This window comes from Chiloscyllium plagiosum, unplaced genomic scaffold (genome assembly GCF_037043375.1).
Source record: "Chiloscyllium plagiosum isolate Xiang-an unplaced genomic scaffold, Cpla_swu_hap1 HiC_scaffold_14, whole genome shotgun sequence".
Classification (NCBI taxonomy): domain Eukaryota; kingdom Metazoa; phylum Chordata; class Chondrichthyes; order Orectolobiformes; family Hemiscylliidae; genus Chiloscyllium; species Chiloscyllium plagiosum.
Genome location: NW_028270152.1, coordinates 5952267 through 5969010, shown reverse-complemented (window position 1 = coordinate 5969010; position 16744 = coordinate 5952267). Strand labels below are relative to the sequence as shown.

At 50.3% G+C, this 16744-nt stretch overlaps 1 protein-coding gene across 1 annotated transcript in view; it reads left to right on the top strand.

Moving 5' to 3' along the window:
* The window catches only part of LOC122559235 (uncharacterized), a 182351-nt gene that overhangs the window by 111579 nt on the left and 54028 nt on the right, over window positions 1–16744 (top strand). The window contains exons 20-23 of the mRNA XM_087994570.1: window positions 2733–2836; window positions 5350–5530; window positions 12705–12757; window positions 15892–16005. Coding sequence (XP_087850696.1) covers window positions 2733–2836; window positions 5350–5530; window positions 12705–12757; window positions 15892–16005 — 452 coding nt within the window. The remainder of the gene's footprint in view (window positions 1–2732; window positions 2837–5349; window positions 5531–12704; window positions 12758–15891; window positions 16006–16744) is intronic.

Genomic DNA, 16744 nt, shown 5'->3' with positions numbered 1-16744 from the left:
TCCAGCACCACATTCTCCACTCTGATCTCCAGCATCTGCAGTCCTCACTCTCTCCTGTGTCTGTGTATGTCTATCTGTGTGTGTGAGTGTGTGTGTGTGTGAGAGAGTGTGAGTCATAGAAATGTATAGCACAGAAACAAGACCCTTCGGTCCAACTCGTCCATGCTGACCAGATATCCCAACCCAATCTAGTCCCACATACCAGCACCCGGCCCATATCCCTCCAAACCCTTCCTATTCATATACCCATCCAAATGCCTTTTAAATGTTGCAATTGTACCAGCCTCCACCACTTACTCTGGCAGTTCATTCTATACACGTACCACCCTTTGCGTGAAAAAGTTGCCTCTTAAGTCTCTTCTATATCCCTCTCACCCTAAACCTATGCCCTCTCATTCTGGACTCTCTCAATTCCCCCCACTGCAGAGAAGAGACTTTGTCTTTGTGTGTGTGAGAGAGAGGGAGAGAGAGAGAGTGCATGTGTGTGTATAGAGAGACTGTGTGTGAGAGAGTGATTGTCAGTGTCTGAGAATGTGCAGGTGAGAGCATGAGAGAAAGTGTGCGTGTGAGTGTGAGAGAGAAAGTGTGTGTGTGTATGGAGTGTGTGTGTGTATGAGAGTGAGTGTAAGTGTGTGTGTGTGAGTGAGAGTATGAGCGTGTGTGTGAGGAGAGTACAGTAAGTTTTATTTGTCATTTCTGCCATATGTAGCTGATACAGTAAACACCAGACAGTGTTCCTCCAGGACCGAGGGTGCTATAAGAACAGCACAAACTACACACTCGTACACGCCATAAAGTGCATAAGAAATGCAAAATATCCAGCTTACAGTGTAATAGAAGAATGATGAATAATAGACATTTTTCTAGCAGCAGGAATAGAGCCTGCTCATGCTGTGTTAAGGAGCCTGATGGCCTGGGGAGAAGAAACTGTTGCAACAGTCTGGCCGTGAGTGACCGAATGCTCCAGTATCATCTGCCAGATGGCAGGAGGGAGAAGAGTTCGACAGAGGGGTGTGTGGGGTCTCCTACAATGCTCTTAGCCTTTTGGATGCAGCGTGTAGTGTAAATGTCCGTAATGAAGGGGAGAGAGACCCCGATGATCCTCTCACTGTCCCCACTATCCATTGTAGGGTTTTACGATCCAAGATGGTGCACTTGCTGAACCATGCAGTGAAGCAGCAGCTCAGGGTACTCTTAATGAACCGTCTGTAGAAAGTGGTGAGTATGGGAGGGGGGTTGTGGTGGTGGGAGGTGGGCTTTCCTCAACCTACACAGAAAGTAGAGACACTGCTGGGCTTTCTTGGCTATGGAGCTGGTGTTGAGGAACCAGGTGAGATTCTCCAGCAGGTGGACGCCAAGAAAGTTGGTGCTCTTCACCTTCTCCACGGCAGAGCAGTCGATGTCCAGCGGAGAGTGGTCGCTGCGTGCCCTCCTGAAGTCAACAACCATCTCTTTTGTTTTGTCCACATTCAGAGACAGGTTGTTAGCTCTGCATCAGTCCGTTAGCTGCTGCATCTCCTCTCTATGTGCTGACTCATTGTTCCTGCCATTGATGCGCACTACAGTTGTAATATTAGCGAACTTAATGATATGATTCGTGCTGTGCCTCGCTGCCCAGTCGTGTGTCAGCAGGGTGAACAGCAGTGGACTGAACACACAGCCCTGGGGGATCCCCCCATGCTCACTGTCATGGCGTTGGAGATGATGTTCCCAATCCGCACTGACTGAGGGCTCCCAGTCAGGAAGCCCAGGATCCAGTTACAAAGGGAGGAATATAGGGCCAGCAGACTCAGGACTCCAATCAGATGCTGAGGAATGGTAGTGTTGAATGCAGAACTGAAGTCTCTGAACAGTAATCTGATATGGGTGTCCTTCTTCTCCAGGTGGGTGAGGGCCAGATGGAGGGTGAGGGAAATGGCATCATCTGTTGAGCGGTTGGGTCGATACATGAACTGCAGGGTGTCCAAATGAAGGGGGCAGCAGGGTCTTAATATGCCTCATCACGAGCCTCTCAAAACACGTGGGTGTTCGCATAACGGGGCAGTAGTCGTTGGGACAGGACACTGAAGACTTCAGCACGGGGACGATGGTAGCGGCCTTGAAGCACCTTGGAACTACGGCGCAGCTCAGGGAGATGTTAAAGACGTCAGTGAGAACATCAGCCAGCACGTCAGAGCATCCTCTGAGTAGGGAGAGAGTGAGGACCACAGATGCTGGAGATTTGAGTCGACAGTGTGGTGCTGGAAAAGCATAGCAAGTCAGGCAGCATCCAAGGAGCAGGAGAATCGATGTTTCGGGCACAAGCCCTTCATCGGGCACAAGCTCAATATGTTGATTCTCCTCCTCCTCTATGACCTGCTGTGCTTTTCCAGCACCAAATCTTCTGAACACTCTGAAAGGGATGTTATCTGGTCCAGTTGACTTACGTTGGTTGTGTGTGTGTGTGTGTGTGTATGGGTGGTGAATGCCCAGTGTATCTGTGCTTGTGTCTGTGTGTGTGGGTGTGTGTGTGTAGTGGTGAGTGCCCAGTGCCTGTGAGCCCATTCCTTTTGCCGGGGACCACCCAGCTGCTGACTGCTGGTCACATTATTCTCCATGTCCCTGTTGAATTCAGAATGATTAAGGCACGCTCCGGGATTACATCAGATATGCAGCACAGAAGCAGGCCATTCAGCCCAACCAGTCTGCAATTACTGTTCTCGTTTGCCTCCTCTCTTCTTTCCTCATCTCAGTTAAACAGCTGTCGGTCTCCCACATGGACAGGAGGAAGGTTATTGCAGATTTACCGAGATGTTCGGAATCAGGAGGGGTTTGGACAGAGTTCCGCTTGGTGGGCGTATGGAGAGTCAGAGGATGGAGATTGAAGTGATTGGCTGAAGCAGCAAAGACAACATGAAGGATAGTGTTTTTATTGGAGTAGCTGGTGGTTCAGGTCTGAGTGTGGCAGGTTCACTCGAGGCTTTCAAGAGAGAATAGCATTTCTGTGATGGAGAAATCACCAGGGCTATGGGGAGGACACAGGAGAATGGCACAAGGTGAGATGCTCATTCCAAGAGCTGACACAGGGAGGATGGGCTGAATGGCCTCATACAGAGTTGGGCCAATTCTGTGATGTGGACACTGACCAGTGTGTGATCATCAGAAAATCAAGCCATTCGTGATGGGCAGGAAACCCCAGATGTTAATGTCTTGCAGGTCAACTTAATTGTGTTCGTCCACAGGATGAGGATGTCTGTAGAATCCCTGCAGTATAGAATCAGACCATTCGGCCCATCAAATTCACACTGACCCTCTGAAGAGCATCCCACCCAGCTACCTATTCCCATCACCCTGCATTTCCCATGTTCAATCTACCTTGACCTCCACAACTGTGGGAGGAAGCTGGAGCACCCGGAGGAAACCCACGCTGACACGGGGAGAACGTGTAACCTCCACACAGACACTCGCCCGAGGCTGAAATCGAACCAGCATTTATTGCCTGGCCCTATTTGCCCCTTGAGAAGGTGGGGGTGAGCTGCCTTCCTGACCCGCTGCAGTCCATGTGCTGTAGGTAGACCCACAACGCCCTGAGGGAGGAGGGACCTCCAGGATTTTGACCTGGGGGTCTTGCAGGGGATGGTGTTCCCATGAACCTGCTGCCCTTGTCCTTCTAGATGGAAGTGGTTGTGGGTTTGGAAGGTGCTGTCTGATGGTCTGTGGTGAGTTTCTGCAGTGCATCTTGTAGATAGTACACACTGCTGCTACTGAGCGTCGGTGGGGGAGGGAGTGGGTGTTTGTGGATGTGGTGCCAATCAAGCGGCTGCTTTGTCCTGGATGGTGTCAAGCTTCTTGAATATTAAGTTAAAGATCACACAACACCAGGTTATAGTCCAACAGGTTTAATTGGAAGCACTAGCTTTCGGAGCGCTGCTCCTTCATCAGGTGGTTGTGGTGCTCCGAAAGCTAGTGCTTCCAACTAAACCTGTTGGACTATAACCTGGTGTTGTGTGATCTTTAACTTTGTCCACCCCAGTCCAACACCAGCATCTCTAATTCTTGAGTATTATTAGAGCTGCCCCCATCCAGGCAAGTGGGGAGTATTCCATCACACTCTGGCCTTGTGTCTGTAGATGGTGGACAGGCTTTGGGGAGTCAGGAGGGGAGTGCAAGTCTAAATTTCATTACGCAGTGTGAAGTATTTCAATACTGACGGGGCTGATTTACAAGGATGTTGCCAGGGTTGGAGGGTTTGAGCTACAGGGAGAGGCTGAACAGGTTGGGGCTGTTTTCCCTGGAGTGTCGGAGGCTGAGGGGTGACCTTATAGAGGTTTACAAAATCATGGGGGGCATGGATAGGGTAAATAGACAAAGTCTTTTCCCTGGGGGGGGGGAGTCCAGAACTAGAGGGCATAGGTTTAGGGTGAGAGGGGAAAGATATAAAAGAGACCTGAGGGGCAACGTTTTCACACAGAGGGTGGTACGTGTATGGAATGAGCTGCCAGAGGATGTGGTGGAGGCTGGTACAATTGCAGCATTTAAGAGGCATTTGGATGGGTATATGAATAGGAAGGGTTTGGAGGGATATGGGCCGGGTGCTGGCAGGTGGGACTAGATTGGGTTGGGATATCTGGTCGGCATGGACGGGTTGGACCGAAGGGTCTGTTGTCTCTTGAAAGGCTGAACCCAGCTGGAACTCCCCCAGCAACGCTGCTCACTGTCATTCCCAAAGTTCTCACTCCTGTCTCAGCAAGGCCAGGCTGCCCCATTACCAACTCCACTTGGCCTCTGCCCCCAATGGTTCTTCACCTCCTCACAGAATCACAGAATCTGGTACAATGCCATTCGGCCCGTCATGTCTGCACCAGTTCTCTGACCTAGCTCCAGTCTCCTCCCTTTTCTCCATTTCCCTGCTTACCATTTCCATCCCAATAATCATCCTCTTGAATGCCTCAGTTGAACCTTACCCCTCACCAACGTTCCGGGCAGGAGAGTCCACACCCTAAACACTTGCCCTGTACCCATTTCACACGCTGCAAAATCCTTAATGCACTCCCCGCGCCCCTCACTGCGGCCCCAGGATTCACTGAAGCTAATTAGAAAATGAGTCTTTTCTCAAATGGCCCTTTGTGGGATCTTCCTGTGCACCCATTGGCTGCTGTGTTGCCTGCCATTGGCTGTGAAAGGCCAGGGAAATACAAACCTTGGTCTCCTCCTCCCCAACCCCCTCCTTCCTTCCCTGTTACCTTCGTTCCCTCTATTCCTTCGTTCCTTCCTCTTCCTCTTTCCCTCCTTACTTCTCTGGATTTGTGTCATTGCTCGCGGGCGTTGGAATACCTTTATCTCTCGATGGTCCTCTTTCTTGTTGGTTAGGAGGTGGTGACGGTGGAGGAGGAGATGGAGAACAGCCTGGACAGTCAGAGCATAGCCACCTCCGTGGATGACATGAGGAAGAGGTTGCACTCCAGCCGCGGGGCTGTTGTGGTTCAGCACCTACGGGCTATGGCTCAGACAGCTCTGTCCACAGCAGCTAGCATCGAGATATCCAGAAGAGGTACGAATGGCCTGCACTGAAAAGACGCCCCTTTCCACATCTTGATAGTCAGATGATGCAGCAAGATTGGATCAATATGTAATACGAGGGAAATCGGGTGTATAAATTGGCCAGAAAAAGCAGCAAACCCAAGGACTGGGAGCAATTTAAAATTCAGCGGAGGAGGACAAAGGGTATGGCTTCTGCAAGGACCATTATCTTTCTCATCACTCCACTCTTCCCAGCAACTCCCCCACCCCCCCCCCCCACCACAAAAACCCAAGGTACCTTCCCCTGCAACCGGAAATAATGGAAAACCTGCCCCCTCACCTCCAAACACTCCTTCCAGGGGAGACAGAGGATCCCCTGCCTCTCCTCCAACCGAGTTTACTGCATCAGGTGCTCCCCATGTGGTCTTCTCTACATCGGGGAGACCGAACGTAAACTTAGGGAACGGTTCACCGAGTATCTCAGCCGGGCCCACAGGAGCCGACCAGACCTCCCAGTCACCGCCCATTTCAATTCCCCTTCCCACTCCCTCTCCAACAGGACCATCCTCAACCTCCTCCATCGCCACAACGAACCACAGCGTAAATTGGAGGAACAACACCTCATCTTCCACCTGGGCAGCCTACAGCCCGGAGGACACAACATTGAGTTCTCCAGTTTCAAATAACCTCCATTCCCATCCCCCAACTCCCTTCCCAGCCCCTCCCCCTTCCTTCCACTCCTCCCTGCCACTAATTGGATTCATTCCTCTCATTGACCAACCAGGTCGCACCCTCTACCTGTCTTCACCTATCCCCACCTCACCACCCTGCCCCCCCACCCCCTTTATCTGCAGCTCCCTCCCCCCCCCCATGCCACCCCCCCAAGTCCTGAAGATGGGTTACACCCGAAAAGTTGACTTCTCCACCTCTTGATGCTGCCTGCCTTGCTGTGTTCTCCCAGCCTCCTGCCTGACTACAAGGGGTTTAATTCAGAAGGGGAAAATAGAATATGAAGGTAACCTTGCGGAAAACATAAAAGAACTGACTGCAAAAGCTTTCTAGATTTGTGAAGAGAAACAAACTGATGAAAACAAAAGTAGTCCCTTTCCAGTTAGAATCAGGTGAACTCCTAATGAACAACAAAGTAATGGCGGACCAGTTGAATAAATACTTTGGATCTGTCTTCACTACGTAGGACCCAAATAACCTGCAGGAAATGCTTGGGGACAGAGGATCAAACATGAAAGAGGAAGTGAAGGGAACCTTGGCTATGATGTTTCTTCACAGATCCTGCCAGACCTGCTGAGCTTTTCCAGTAACGTCTGTTTCGGTACCTTGATTTACAGCATCCACAGTTCTTTCATTTTTTTTTTAATGAAGGAAATTCTGATTAGTCAGGGAATGGTATTGGGGAGGTTGGTGGGATTAAAACTGGATAAGTCCCCAGGACCTGCTGCTCTGCATCCCAGAGGATTTAAGGAAGTGGCTCTAAAAATAGCAAATGTACTGGAGATTGTTTTCCAGCATTCTGTAGTCTCTGTAAGAGTTCCAATGGACTTGAGGGTCGCTAATGTAACCCCACCCTTTAAAAAAAGGAGGGAGAGAGAAAATGGGGAATTATAGGCCGGTTAGCCTGGCATCGGGGGTGGGGAAAATGCTGCAGTCAATTATTAAAGATGTAATAACTGAGTATTTGGAAAACGGAAACAGAATCGGTCCTCGTCAACGTGGATTCACTAAAAGGAAATCATGTTTGATCAACCTTCTAGAATCTTTTGAGGATGTGACCAGTAGAGTGGACAAGGGGGAACCAGTGAATGCTGTGTATCTGCACTTTCCAAAGGCTTTTGGGTAGGGTCCCATACAAGAGGTTAGTAACATTAAAGCTCACGGTATCGAGGTCATGTATTGACATGGATAGAGAACTGGTTGGCAGACAGGAAGCAGAGAGTTGGAATAAAAGGGGTCCTTTTCAGAGTGGCTGGCAGTGACGAGCGGGTTACCGCAGGGTTCAGTGCTGGGACCCCAGCTGTTCACAAGATACATTAATGATTTGGATGTAGGAATTGAATGCAATGTCTCTAAATGTGCAGGTGACACTGAGCGGGGTGGCAGTGTGTGCTGGGAGGAGGATGCTAAGAGGCTGCAGGGTGACTTGGACAGACAGGCTGAGTGGGCAAATGCAATATAATGTGGATCAATGTGAGGTTATCCACTTTGGTGGCAAAACCAGGAAGGCAGACTATTCTCTAAATGGTAGCAGTTTAGGAAAAGGTGACGTGCTATGAGACCTGGGCTTCATAGTGGAACAGTCACTGAAGGGTGGTATGCAGGGTCAGCAGGCAGCGAGGAATGCTAATGACGTGCTGGCCTTCATAGCGAGAGGATTGGGGCATTGGAGTAAGGATATCTTGCTGTTTTAGGACAGAGCTCAGGAGAAACTTCTTCACCCAGAGAGTGGTGGCTGTGTGGAATGCTCTGCCCCAGAGGGCAGTGGAGGCCCACCCTCTGGATTCATTTAAGAAAGAGTTGGATAGAGCTCTCAAAGATAGTGGCATCAAGGGTTATGGAGATAAGGCAGGAACAGGATACTGATTAGGAATGATCAGCCATGATTATATTGAATGGTGGTGCAGGCTCGAAGGGCTGAATGGCCTACTCCTGCACCTATTGTCTATTGTCTATTGTCTATTGTCTTATACAGGGTCTTGGTGAAGCCACACCTTGAGAACTGTGTGTGAGTTTGGTCTCTTAGTCTGAGGAAGGACATGCTTACCATTGAGGGAGTCCCGCGAGGGTTCACCAGACTGATTCCTGGGATGGCAGGGCTGACATATGACTGGGCTTGGATTCGCTGGAATTTAAAAGAATTGGGGAGATCTCATAGGAACATAAAGAAAGTCCTGGTAGGACTGGACAGGCTAGGTGTGGGAAGAATGTTCCCAATGTGGGGAAAGGCCAGAACTAGGGGTCACAGTCTTAAGAATAAGGAGCAAACCATTCAGGACTGAGATGAGGAAGAATTTCTTCACTCAGAGAGTTGGGAACCTGTGGAATTCTCTCCCACAGGAAGCGGTTGGGGTCAGTTCATTAGGTACTTTCAAGAGGGAGTTGAACATGGTCCTTGCAGCTAAAGGGATCAAGGAGAGAAAGTGGGAATGGGATACTGAGGTGACATGATCAGCCATGACCACAGTGCAGGTTCGAAGGGCCGAATGGTCTCCTCCTCCTATTTTCTATGCTTCTATCACAGGGATCAATCTGTATGAAGCAGTTAGCAGCAGAACCTGGTATGAGGTGAGGAAAACATCCACCACTATAGCACAGCTACTCCTCCCAACCCCTCACAGTGAGGGAGACGGAGGGTCCAAAGTCACCTGAGGGTGCCCCACTCCCTGTTTGCCCTCTGTGCCTATCCCCAGTTACTATCCTGAGGGAGTGCTGCACTAACTTCCCTAAACCTGAGCCACCCTCCTGGGGTGTGTTTGGAACCAGCAGCAATGCCTTTAGTGAGAGCAGGGCACTGCTCCTGGTTGGACAGAATATTTATCCCTCCACCAATAACAATTCTCAAATACACTCGAATCAAGGCAAAATATTGCAGATTATGGAAATCTGAAGCAAACACAGAAAATGCTGGAGAAACTCAACAGATCTGGCAGCATCGGGGTGAGGGAAAAGAAGCAGTTAATGTTTCGAGTCTGTTTCGTAATTCTGAACCTACGCTCCCTCAGTCAAGAATTCCTTGCATTCACTACAGTCTGAGAAAAAAAATTGTTTTGTTTATTCATGTGTGGGATGTGGGCGTCATTGGCTGGGCCCAGCATTTACTGCCCTGTCCCTAGTTGCCCCTTGAGAAGGTGAGGGTGAGCTGCCTTCCTGACCCGCTGCAGCCCATGTGCTGTGGGTAGACCCACGATGCCCTTAGGGAGTGAATTCCAGGATTTTGACCCAGTGACATTGAAGGAACGGCGATATATTTCCAAGTCAGGATGGGGAGTGGCTTGGAGGGGAACTTACAGGGGGTGGTGTTCCCATGTATCTGCTGTCCTTGTCCTTCTAGATGGAAGTGGTTATGGGTTTGGAAGGTGTAGCCTGAGGATCTTCTGCAGTACATCTTGTAGATAGTACACACTGCTGCTACTGAGTGTCGGTGGGGGAGGGAGGGGGTGTTTGTGGATGTGGTGCCAATCAAGCGGCTGCTTTGTCCTTGGATGGTGTTGAGCTTCTTGAGTGTTGTTGGAGCTGCCCCCATCCAGGCAAGGGGGGAGGATTCCATCACACTCTGGACTTGTACCTTATAGATGGTGGACAGGCTTTGGGGAGTCAGGAGGGGAATTACTCGCTGCAGTATTCTAGCCTCTGACCTGCTTTTGTAGCCACGGGGTTTATGTGGTGAGTTCAGTTGAGTTTCTGGTCAACGATAACTCCCAGGATGTTGACACCTGGAGATTCAGTGATGGTAACACCATTGAATGTCAAGGAGCAGTGGTTAGATTGTGTCTTATTGGTGATGGCCATATTCTGGCATTTGTGTGGCGTGAATGTTACTTGCCACTTGTCAGCCCAAGCCTGAGTATTGTCCAGATCTTGCTGTATTTGGACACAGACTGCTTCAGTATCTGAGAAGATGCGAATGGTGCTGAATGTTGTGCAATCGTCGGTGACCATCCCCACTTCTGACCTTATGGTGGAGGGAAGGTCATTGATGAAGCAGCTGAAGGTGGTTGGGCCTAGGACATTATCTTGAGGAACTCCTGCAGAGATGTCCTGGAGCTGAGGTGACTGGCGTCCAACAACCACAACCATCTTCCGATGTGTCAGGTATGACTCTAACCAGCGGAGAGTTTGCCCTGATACTCATTGATTCCTGTTTTGCCCGGGCTCCTTGAATGCAGCCTTGATGTCAAGGGCTGTCCCTCTCCCCTTCCCTCTGGAATTCAGCTCTTTTGTCCATGTTTGACCCAAGGCTGGAATGAGGTCAGGAGCTGAGTGACCCTGGGGGAGCCCAAACTGGGCAGGTCACTGAGCAGGTGCTGCTTGATAACACTGTGGATGCTGCCTTCCATCACTTTACTGATGATCGAGAGGAGGCTGATGGGGGCGGGAATTGGCCGGGTTGGACTTGTCCAGCTTTTTGTGTCCAGGACATACCTGTGCAGTTTTCCACATTGTCGGGTAGATGCCAGCTTTGTTACTGTACTGGAACAGCTCGGCTTGGGGAGCGGCAGGTTCTGGAGCACAACTCTTCAGTTCCATTGCTGGAATGTTGTCAGGGCCTTTGTAATATCCAGTGTCTCCATCAACCTATCAGAAAGATGTTGTGAAACTTGAAAGGGTTCAGAAAAGATTTACAAGGATGTTGCCAGGGTTGGAGGATTTGAGCTACAGGGAGAGGCTGAACAGGCTGGGGCTGTTTTCCCTGGAGCGTCGGAGGCTGAAGGGTGACCTTATAGCGGTTTATAAAATCATGAGGGGCATGGATAGGGCAAAGAGGCAAAGTCTTTTCCTTGGGGTGGGGGAGTCCAGAACTGGAGGGCATAGGTTTAGGGTGAGTGGGGAAAGATATAAAAGAGACCTAAGGGGCAACTTTTTCACACAGAGGGTGGTACGTGTATGGAATGAGCTGCCAGAGGAAGTGGTGGAGACTGGTACAATTGCAACATTTAAGAGGCATTTGGATGGGTATATGAATAGGAAGGGTTTGGAGGGATATGGGCCGGGTGCTGGTAGGTGGAACTAGATTGGGTTGGGATATCTGGTTGGCATGGACGAGTTGGACCGAAGGGTCTGTTTTCATTCTTTACCTCTCTACAACTCTAAATAGCATTTTGTGTTGATCTTTGTCAAACATATTCTAAAAATCCAAATATATTACGTCCAGTGCTTCCCCCTTATCTGTTATGTTTGTCTCTTTTCAAAGAATTCCAGCAAATCGTCAGACATCATTTCCCCTGTTTGATAATATTACATATTTCTAAATCATCTGCTATTATCCCTTAATAACAGACTCTAACAATTTCCCAGTACCTGGAAAACAAGATAACTGGTGTTAACAAGATAACCAGCCTAGAGTTACCTGTTTTTGGCACCTTCCCTTTTTAAATAAAGATGTTACATTGACCATTTCCAATCCTCTCTGACTTGTTCAGAATGTAAGGATTCGTGGAAGGTCACGACCTGTGCATTCACTATCTCCATGGTTACTTCCTTGAATATCCAAGGAAGCATAAGGTCGAGGGGCATATATCAAGCTTTAGTCCCAGGAATTTCCCGAGCACTTTTTCTCAAAGTGATAGTTGTAGTATTTATTTCCTGCCCTTCCTTGATTATTGAGTCACTGCGGAATGATATTTCATTCTTCTCCCACGAGGACTGATATAAAACGTTCTATCGCTTTACCATTTTTTGCATCCCCATGGTTATTTCTCCAGCCTCTCTCTCGATGAGTCCTACATCCACTTTGTCTTCATTTTGCTTTTTAAACATCTAAAGAAGCTCTTGCCATCCATCTTGATATTAGAACAAAGAACAAAGAAAATGTACAGCCCAGGAACAGGCCCTTCGGCCCTCCAGGCCTGAGCCAATCCAAATGTACTGTCTCAACCTGTCGGTCAATTCCTAAGCAGCTGTATCCCTCTGCTCCCCACCTACTCCTGCATCTGTCCAGACACATCTTAAATGAATCTACCGTGCCTGCCTCTACCACCCCTGCTGGCAGTGTTCCAAACACCCACCACCCTCTGTGTGAAGTACTTGCCACGTGTATCCCCCTTAAACTTTCCACCTCTCACCTTGAAAGCGTGACCTCTCGTTATTGAATCCTTCACCCTGGGAAAAAGCTTGTCTCTATCCACCCTGTCTATACCCTTCATGATTTTGTAAACCTCAATCAGGTCCCCCCCTCAATCTCCTTTTTTCTAATGAAAACAATCCTAACCTACTCAATCTCTCTTCATAGCTAGCACCTTCCATACCAGGCAACATCCTCGTAAACCTTCTCTGCACTCTCTCCAAAGCGTCCACACCCTTTCAGTAATGTGGCGACCAGAGCGGTACACCTGCTTTACACGTTTACTCACAAAGTTTATCTTCTCCTGGAAGCAGTTGTTTTGTCTGGTGTCTGAGCCCAGAAGGCATTCAGGAGTGCACTAGATATCTCACTGTCTGAAACATCGTGCTCTAATTTGCTCTCTTTCTGACAGGTTTGTTGCCGAATCGATTTAAGACGCAAAAGGAAAAGAAGGCGATAAAAAAGGTATACAACAGCCTGGCGACTGGGAATGGTCATTATCTATGGTATCTCCAGTTAACACATGGGTCCAGGTAGACATTTCCACTGGATTCAGATGGACTCAGCTCTGAATGTGGACATTGTGGTTTTAAACTGCCCTCCTGATTCATAAGCATATAATCTAACTGGACTAAGGGAGTGCCGCACTATCAGAGGGTCAGTACTGAGGGAGTGCCGCACTGTCAGAGGGTCAGTGCTGAGGGAGTGCCGCACTGTCAGAGGGTCAGTGCTGAGGGAGTGCCGCGCTGTCAGACGGTCAGTGCTGAGGGAGTGCCGCGCTGTCAGAGGGTCATTACTGAGGGAGTGCCACACTGTCGGAGGGTCATTACTGAGGGAGTGCCACACTGTCGGAGGGTCATTACTGAGGGAGTGCCGCACTGTCGGAGGGTCACGGCTGAGGGAGTGCCGCACTGTCAGAGGGTCAGTGCTGAGGGAGTGCCGCACTGTCGGAGGGTCACGGCTGAGGGAGTGCCGCACTGTCAGAGGGTCAGTGCTGAGGGAGTGCCGCACTGTCGGAGGGTCACGGCTGAGGGAGTGCCGCACTGTCAGAGGGTCAGTGCTGAGGGAGTGTTGCACAGTCGCAGGGTCAGTGCTGAGGGAGTGCTGCACTTTCGGAGGGTCAGTGCTGAGGGAGTGCTGCACTTTCGGAGGGTCAGTGCTGAGGGAGTGCTGCACTGTCGGAGGGTCAATGCTGAGGGAGTGCTGCACTATTGGAGGGTCTGTGCTGAGGGAGTGCTGCAGTGTTGGAGGATCAATGCTGAGGGAATGCCCCTCAGGCCACCCCAAAGATCCTCAGGCTGCACCTTCCAAACCCATGACCACTTCCATTTAGAAGGACAAGGGCAGCAGATACATGGGAACACCACCCCCTGCGAGTTCCCCTCCAAGCAACTCCCCATCCTGACTTGGAAATATATCACCATTCCTTCAGTGTCGCTGGGTCAGAATCCTGGGATTCCCTCCCTAAGGGCATTGTGGGTCAACCCACAGCACATGGACTGCAGCGGGTCAAGAAGGCAGCTCACCCCCACTTTCTCAAGGGGCAACTAGGGACGGGCAATAAATACTGGGCTGAGCCAGTGATGTCCCATATTCATTGAGTGAAAAAAACAAAATCACCGTTTCTCCCTTCTGTGTTTACCTTCCCCCTCCCCCACTTCATGCAGTGAGATATGGGGTGGACCTAGTTTGGATAGAGGGGTCATATCATATTCGAGCAACATGCCCTCCGTTTGCCCATCTCCCAAAAGGCATCCCTCAATGGAGTCGGGTGGAGAGAATGAAATGGGTTAGGGTTGGCTTGGGATTGGTTAGGGGTGGTTTGCGATTGGTGGGGTGGTTAGGAGTGGTTAAGGTTGGTTAAGGTCCATTTGGGATAGTTAGGTGTGGTAGGGGTGTTGGGGTGATTAAGGTTAGTTTGGGATTGGTTAGGGTTGGTTAGGAAACCACAGCAGGTCAGGCAGCATTCGAGGAGCAAGAGAATCGACGTTTCTGGCATAAGGCCTTCATCAGGATTTTCCTGCTCCTCGGATGCTGCCTGACCTGCTGTGCTTTTCCAGCACCACACTAAACTAGACTCTGGTTTCCAGCATCCGAGGAGCAGGTTTGGGATTGGTTTAGGATTGGTTAGGGATTGGTTAGGGTTGGTTTGGGATTGGAAATGTGTTGCTGGAAAAGCGCAGCAGGTCAGGCAGCATCCAGGGAACAGGAGAATCGACGTTTCGGGCATAAGCCCTTCTTCAGGAATGAGGAAAGTTTGTCCAGCAGGCTAAGATAAAAGGTAGGGAGGAGGGACTTGGGGGAGGGGCATCGGAAATGTGATAGGTGGAAAGAGGTCAAGGTGAGGGTGATAGGTCAGACTGGGGTGGGGGCGGAGAGGTCAGGAAGAAGATTGCAGGTTAGGAAGGCGGTGCTGAATTTGATGGATTTGACTGAGACAGGGTGGGGGGAGGGGAAATGAGGAAACTGGTGAAATCCGAGTTCATCCCTTGTGGTTGGAGGGTTCCTAGCCGGAAGATGAGGCGTTCTTCCTCCAACCGTCGTTTTGTTGTGGTCTGACGATGGAGGAGTCCAAAGACCTGCATATCCTTGGTGGAGTGGGAGGGGGAATTGAAATGGTGAGCTACAGGGTGGTTGGGTTGGTTGGTCCGGGTGTCCCAGAGGTGTTCTCTGAAACGCTCCGCAAGTAGCCGGCCTGTCTCCCCAATATAGAGGAGGCCACATCGGGTGCAGAGGATGCAATAGATGATGTGTGTGGAGGTGCAGGTGAATCTGTGGGGCCTTGGAGGGAGGTGAGGGGGGAGGTGTGGGCACATGTCTTGCACCTCCTGCGGTTGCAGGGGAAGGTGCCGGGAGTGGAGGTTGGGTCGGTGGGGGGTGTGGATCTGACGAGGGAGTCACGGAGGGAGTGGTCTTTCCGGAATGCTGATAGGGGAGGGGAGGGAAATATATCCTTGATGGTGGGGTCCGTTTGGAGGTGGCGGAAATGATGGTGGATGATGCGCTGTACATGGAGATTGGTGGGGTGGTAGGTGAGGACCAGTGGGGTTCTGTCCTGGTGGCGGTTGGAGGGGCGGGGTTCAAGGGCGGAGGAGCGGGAAGTGGAAGAGATGCGGTGGAGGGCATCGTCGACCACGTCGGGGGGGAAATTGCGGTCCTTGAAGAAGGAGGCCATCTGGGATGTGCGTTTTTGGAACTGGTCCTCCTGGGAGCAGATGCGGCGGAGTCGAAGGAATTGGGAGAATGGGATGGCGTTTTTACAGGGGGCAGGGTGGGAGGAGGTGTAGTCCAGGTAGCTGTGGGAGTCGGTCGGTTTGTAGTAGATGTATTGGTTAGGGTTGGTTTGGGATTGGTTTGGGATTGGTTAGGGTTGGCTAGGGTTGGTTTGGGATTGGTTAGGGTTGGTTTGGGATTGGTTTGGGATCGGTTAGGATTGGTTAGGGTTGGTTAGGGTTGGTTTGGGATTGGTTAGGATTGGTTGGGATTGGTTTGGGATTGGTTTGGGATTGGTTGTAGGATAGAAACATAATGATTGCAATCCGTGAATGGAGAGGCCCATTGTTTTTTAATCTTTCCATCCTATACAACGTTCTGCAAAGGACCAGCCGGTCATCCTGGACATCTACAAGAACAAGGAAGCTCTCCACAGGAGGCACCGAAGGAAGGAAAGGTCCAGCTCTAGTTCCAGGATCAAACTGCCCCCCTTCTCGAAGGTAACAAGAGTGGGACGCGAGGTCACAGCCCCGAGTAGGGGTCAAGGTTCACTCACATGGGGTTAGTTAGCCGGGGATCCTGGGCCTGTGTTCAGTTTGGTCAATATCCATGATTCTCGCTGAGCCATCCGTGCCCCCCCCCCCCCTCCCCCCCCAATCCCCTAAAGCCAAGGGTGATCCCCACCCCCATCGAATGGCCACAATACTCCCACTTCATTTCACTGTCACTCCCCTTGTAGTCCCTCCTCAGTCCCACTGCATTCCCTCCCCACTGTATTCCCACCTCGCTCAAAGAACAAAAAGACCAAAGAACATTATAGCACAGGAACAGGCCCTTCAGCCCTCCAAGCTTGCGCTGATCCAGATCCTCTATCGAAACCTATCATCTAGTTTCTAAGGATCTGTGTCTCTCTGCTCCCTGCCCATCCATGTATCTGTCCAGATACACCTTAAATGACACTATCATTCCCGCCTCTACCTCCTCCACTGGCAATGTGTTCCAGGCACCCTCCACCCTCTGCATAGAGAACTTTCCACGTATATCTCCCTAAACATTTACCCTCTCACTTTGAACCTATGACCCCTAGTAATTGTGTCCCCCACTCTGGGAAAAAGCTTCTTGCTATCCACCCTGTCTATACCTCTCATGATTTTGTCGATCTCAATCAGGTCCCCCTTCAACCTTCATCTTTCTAATGAAAATAATCCTAATCTACTCAACCTCTCTCCATAGCCAGCA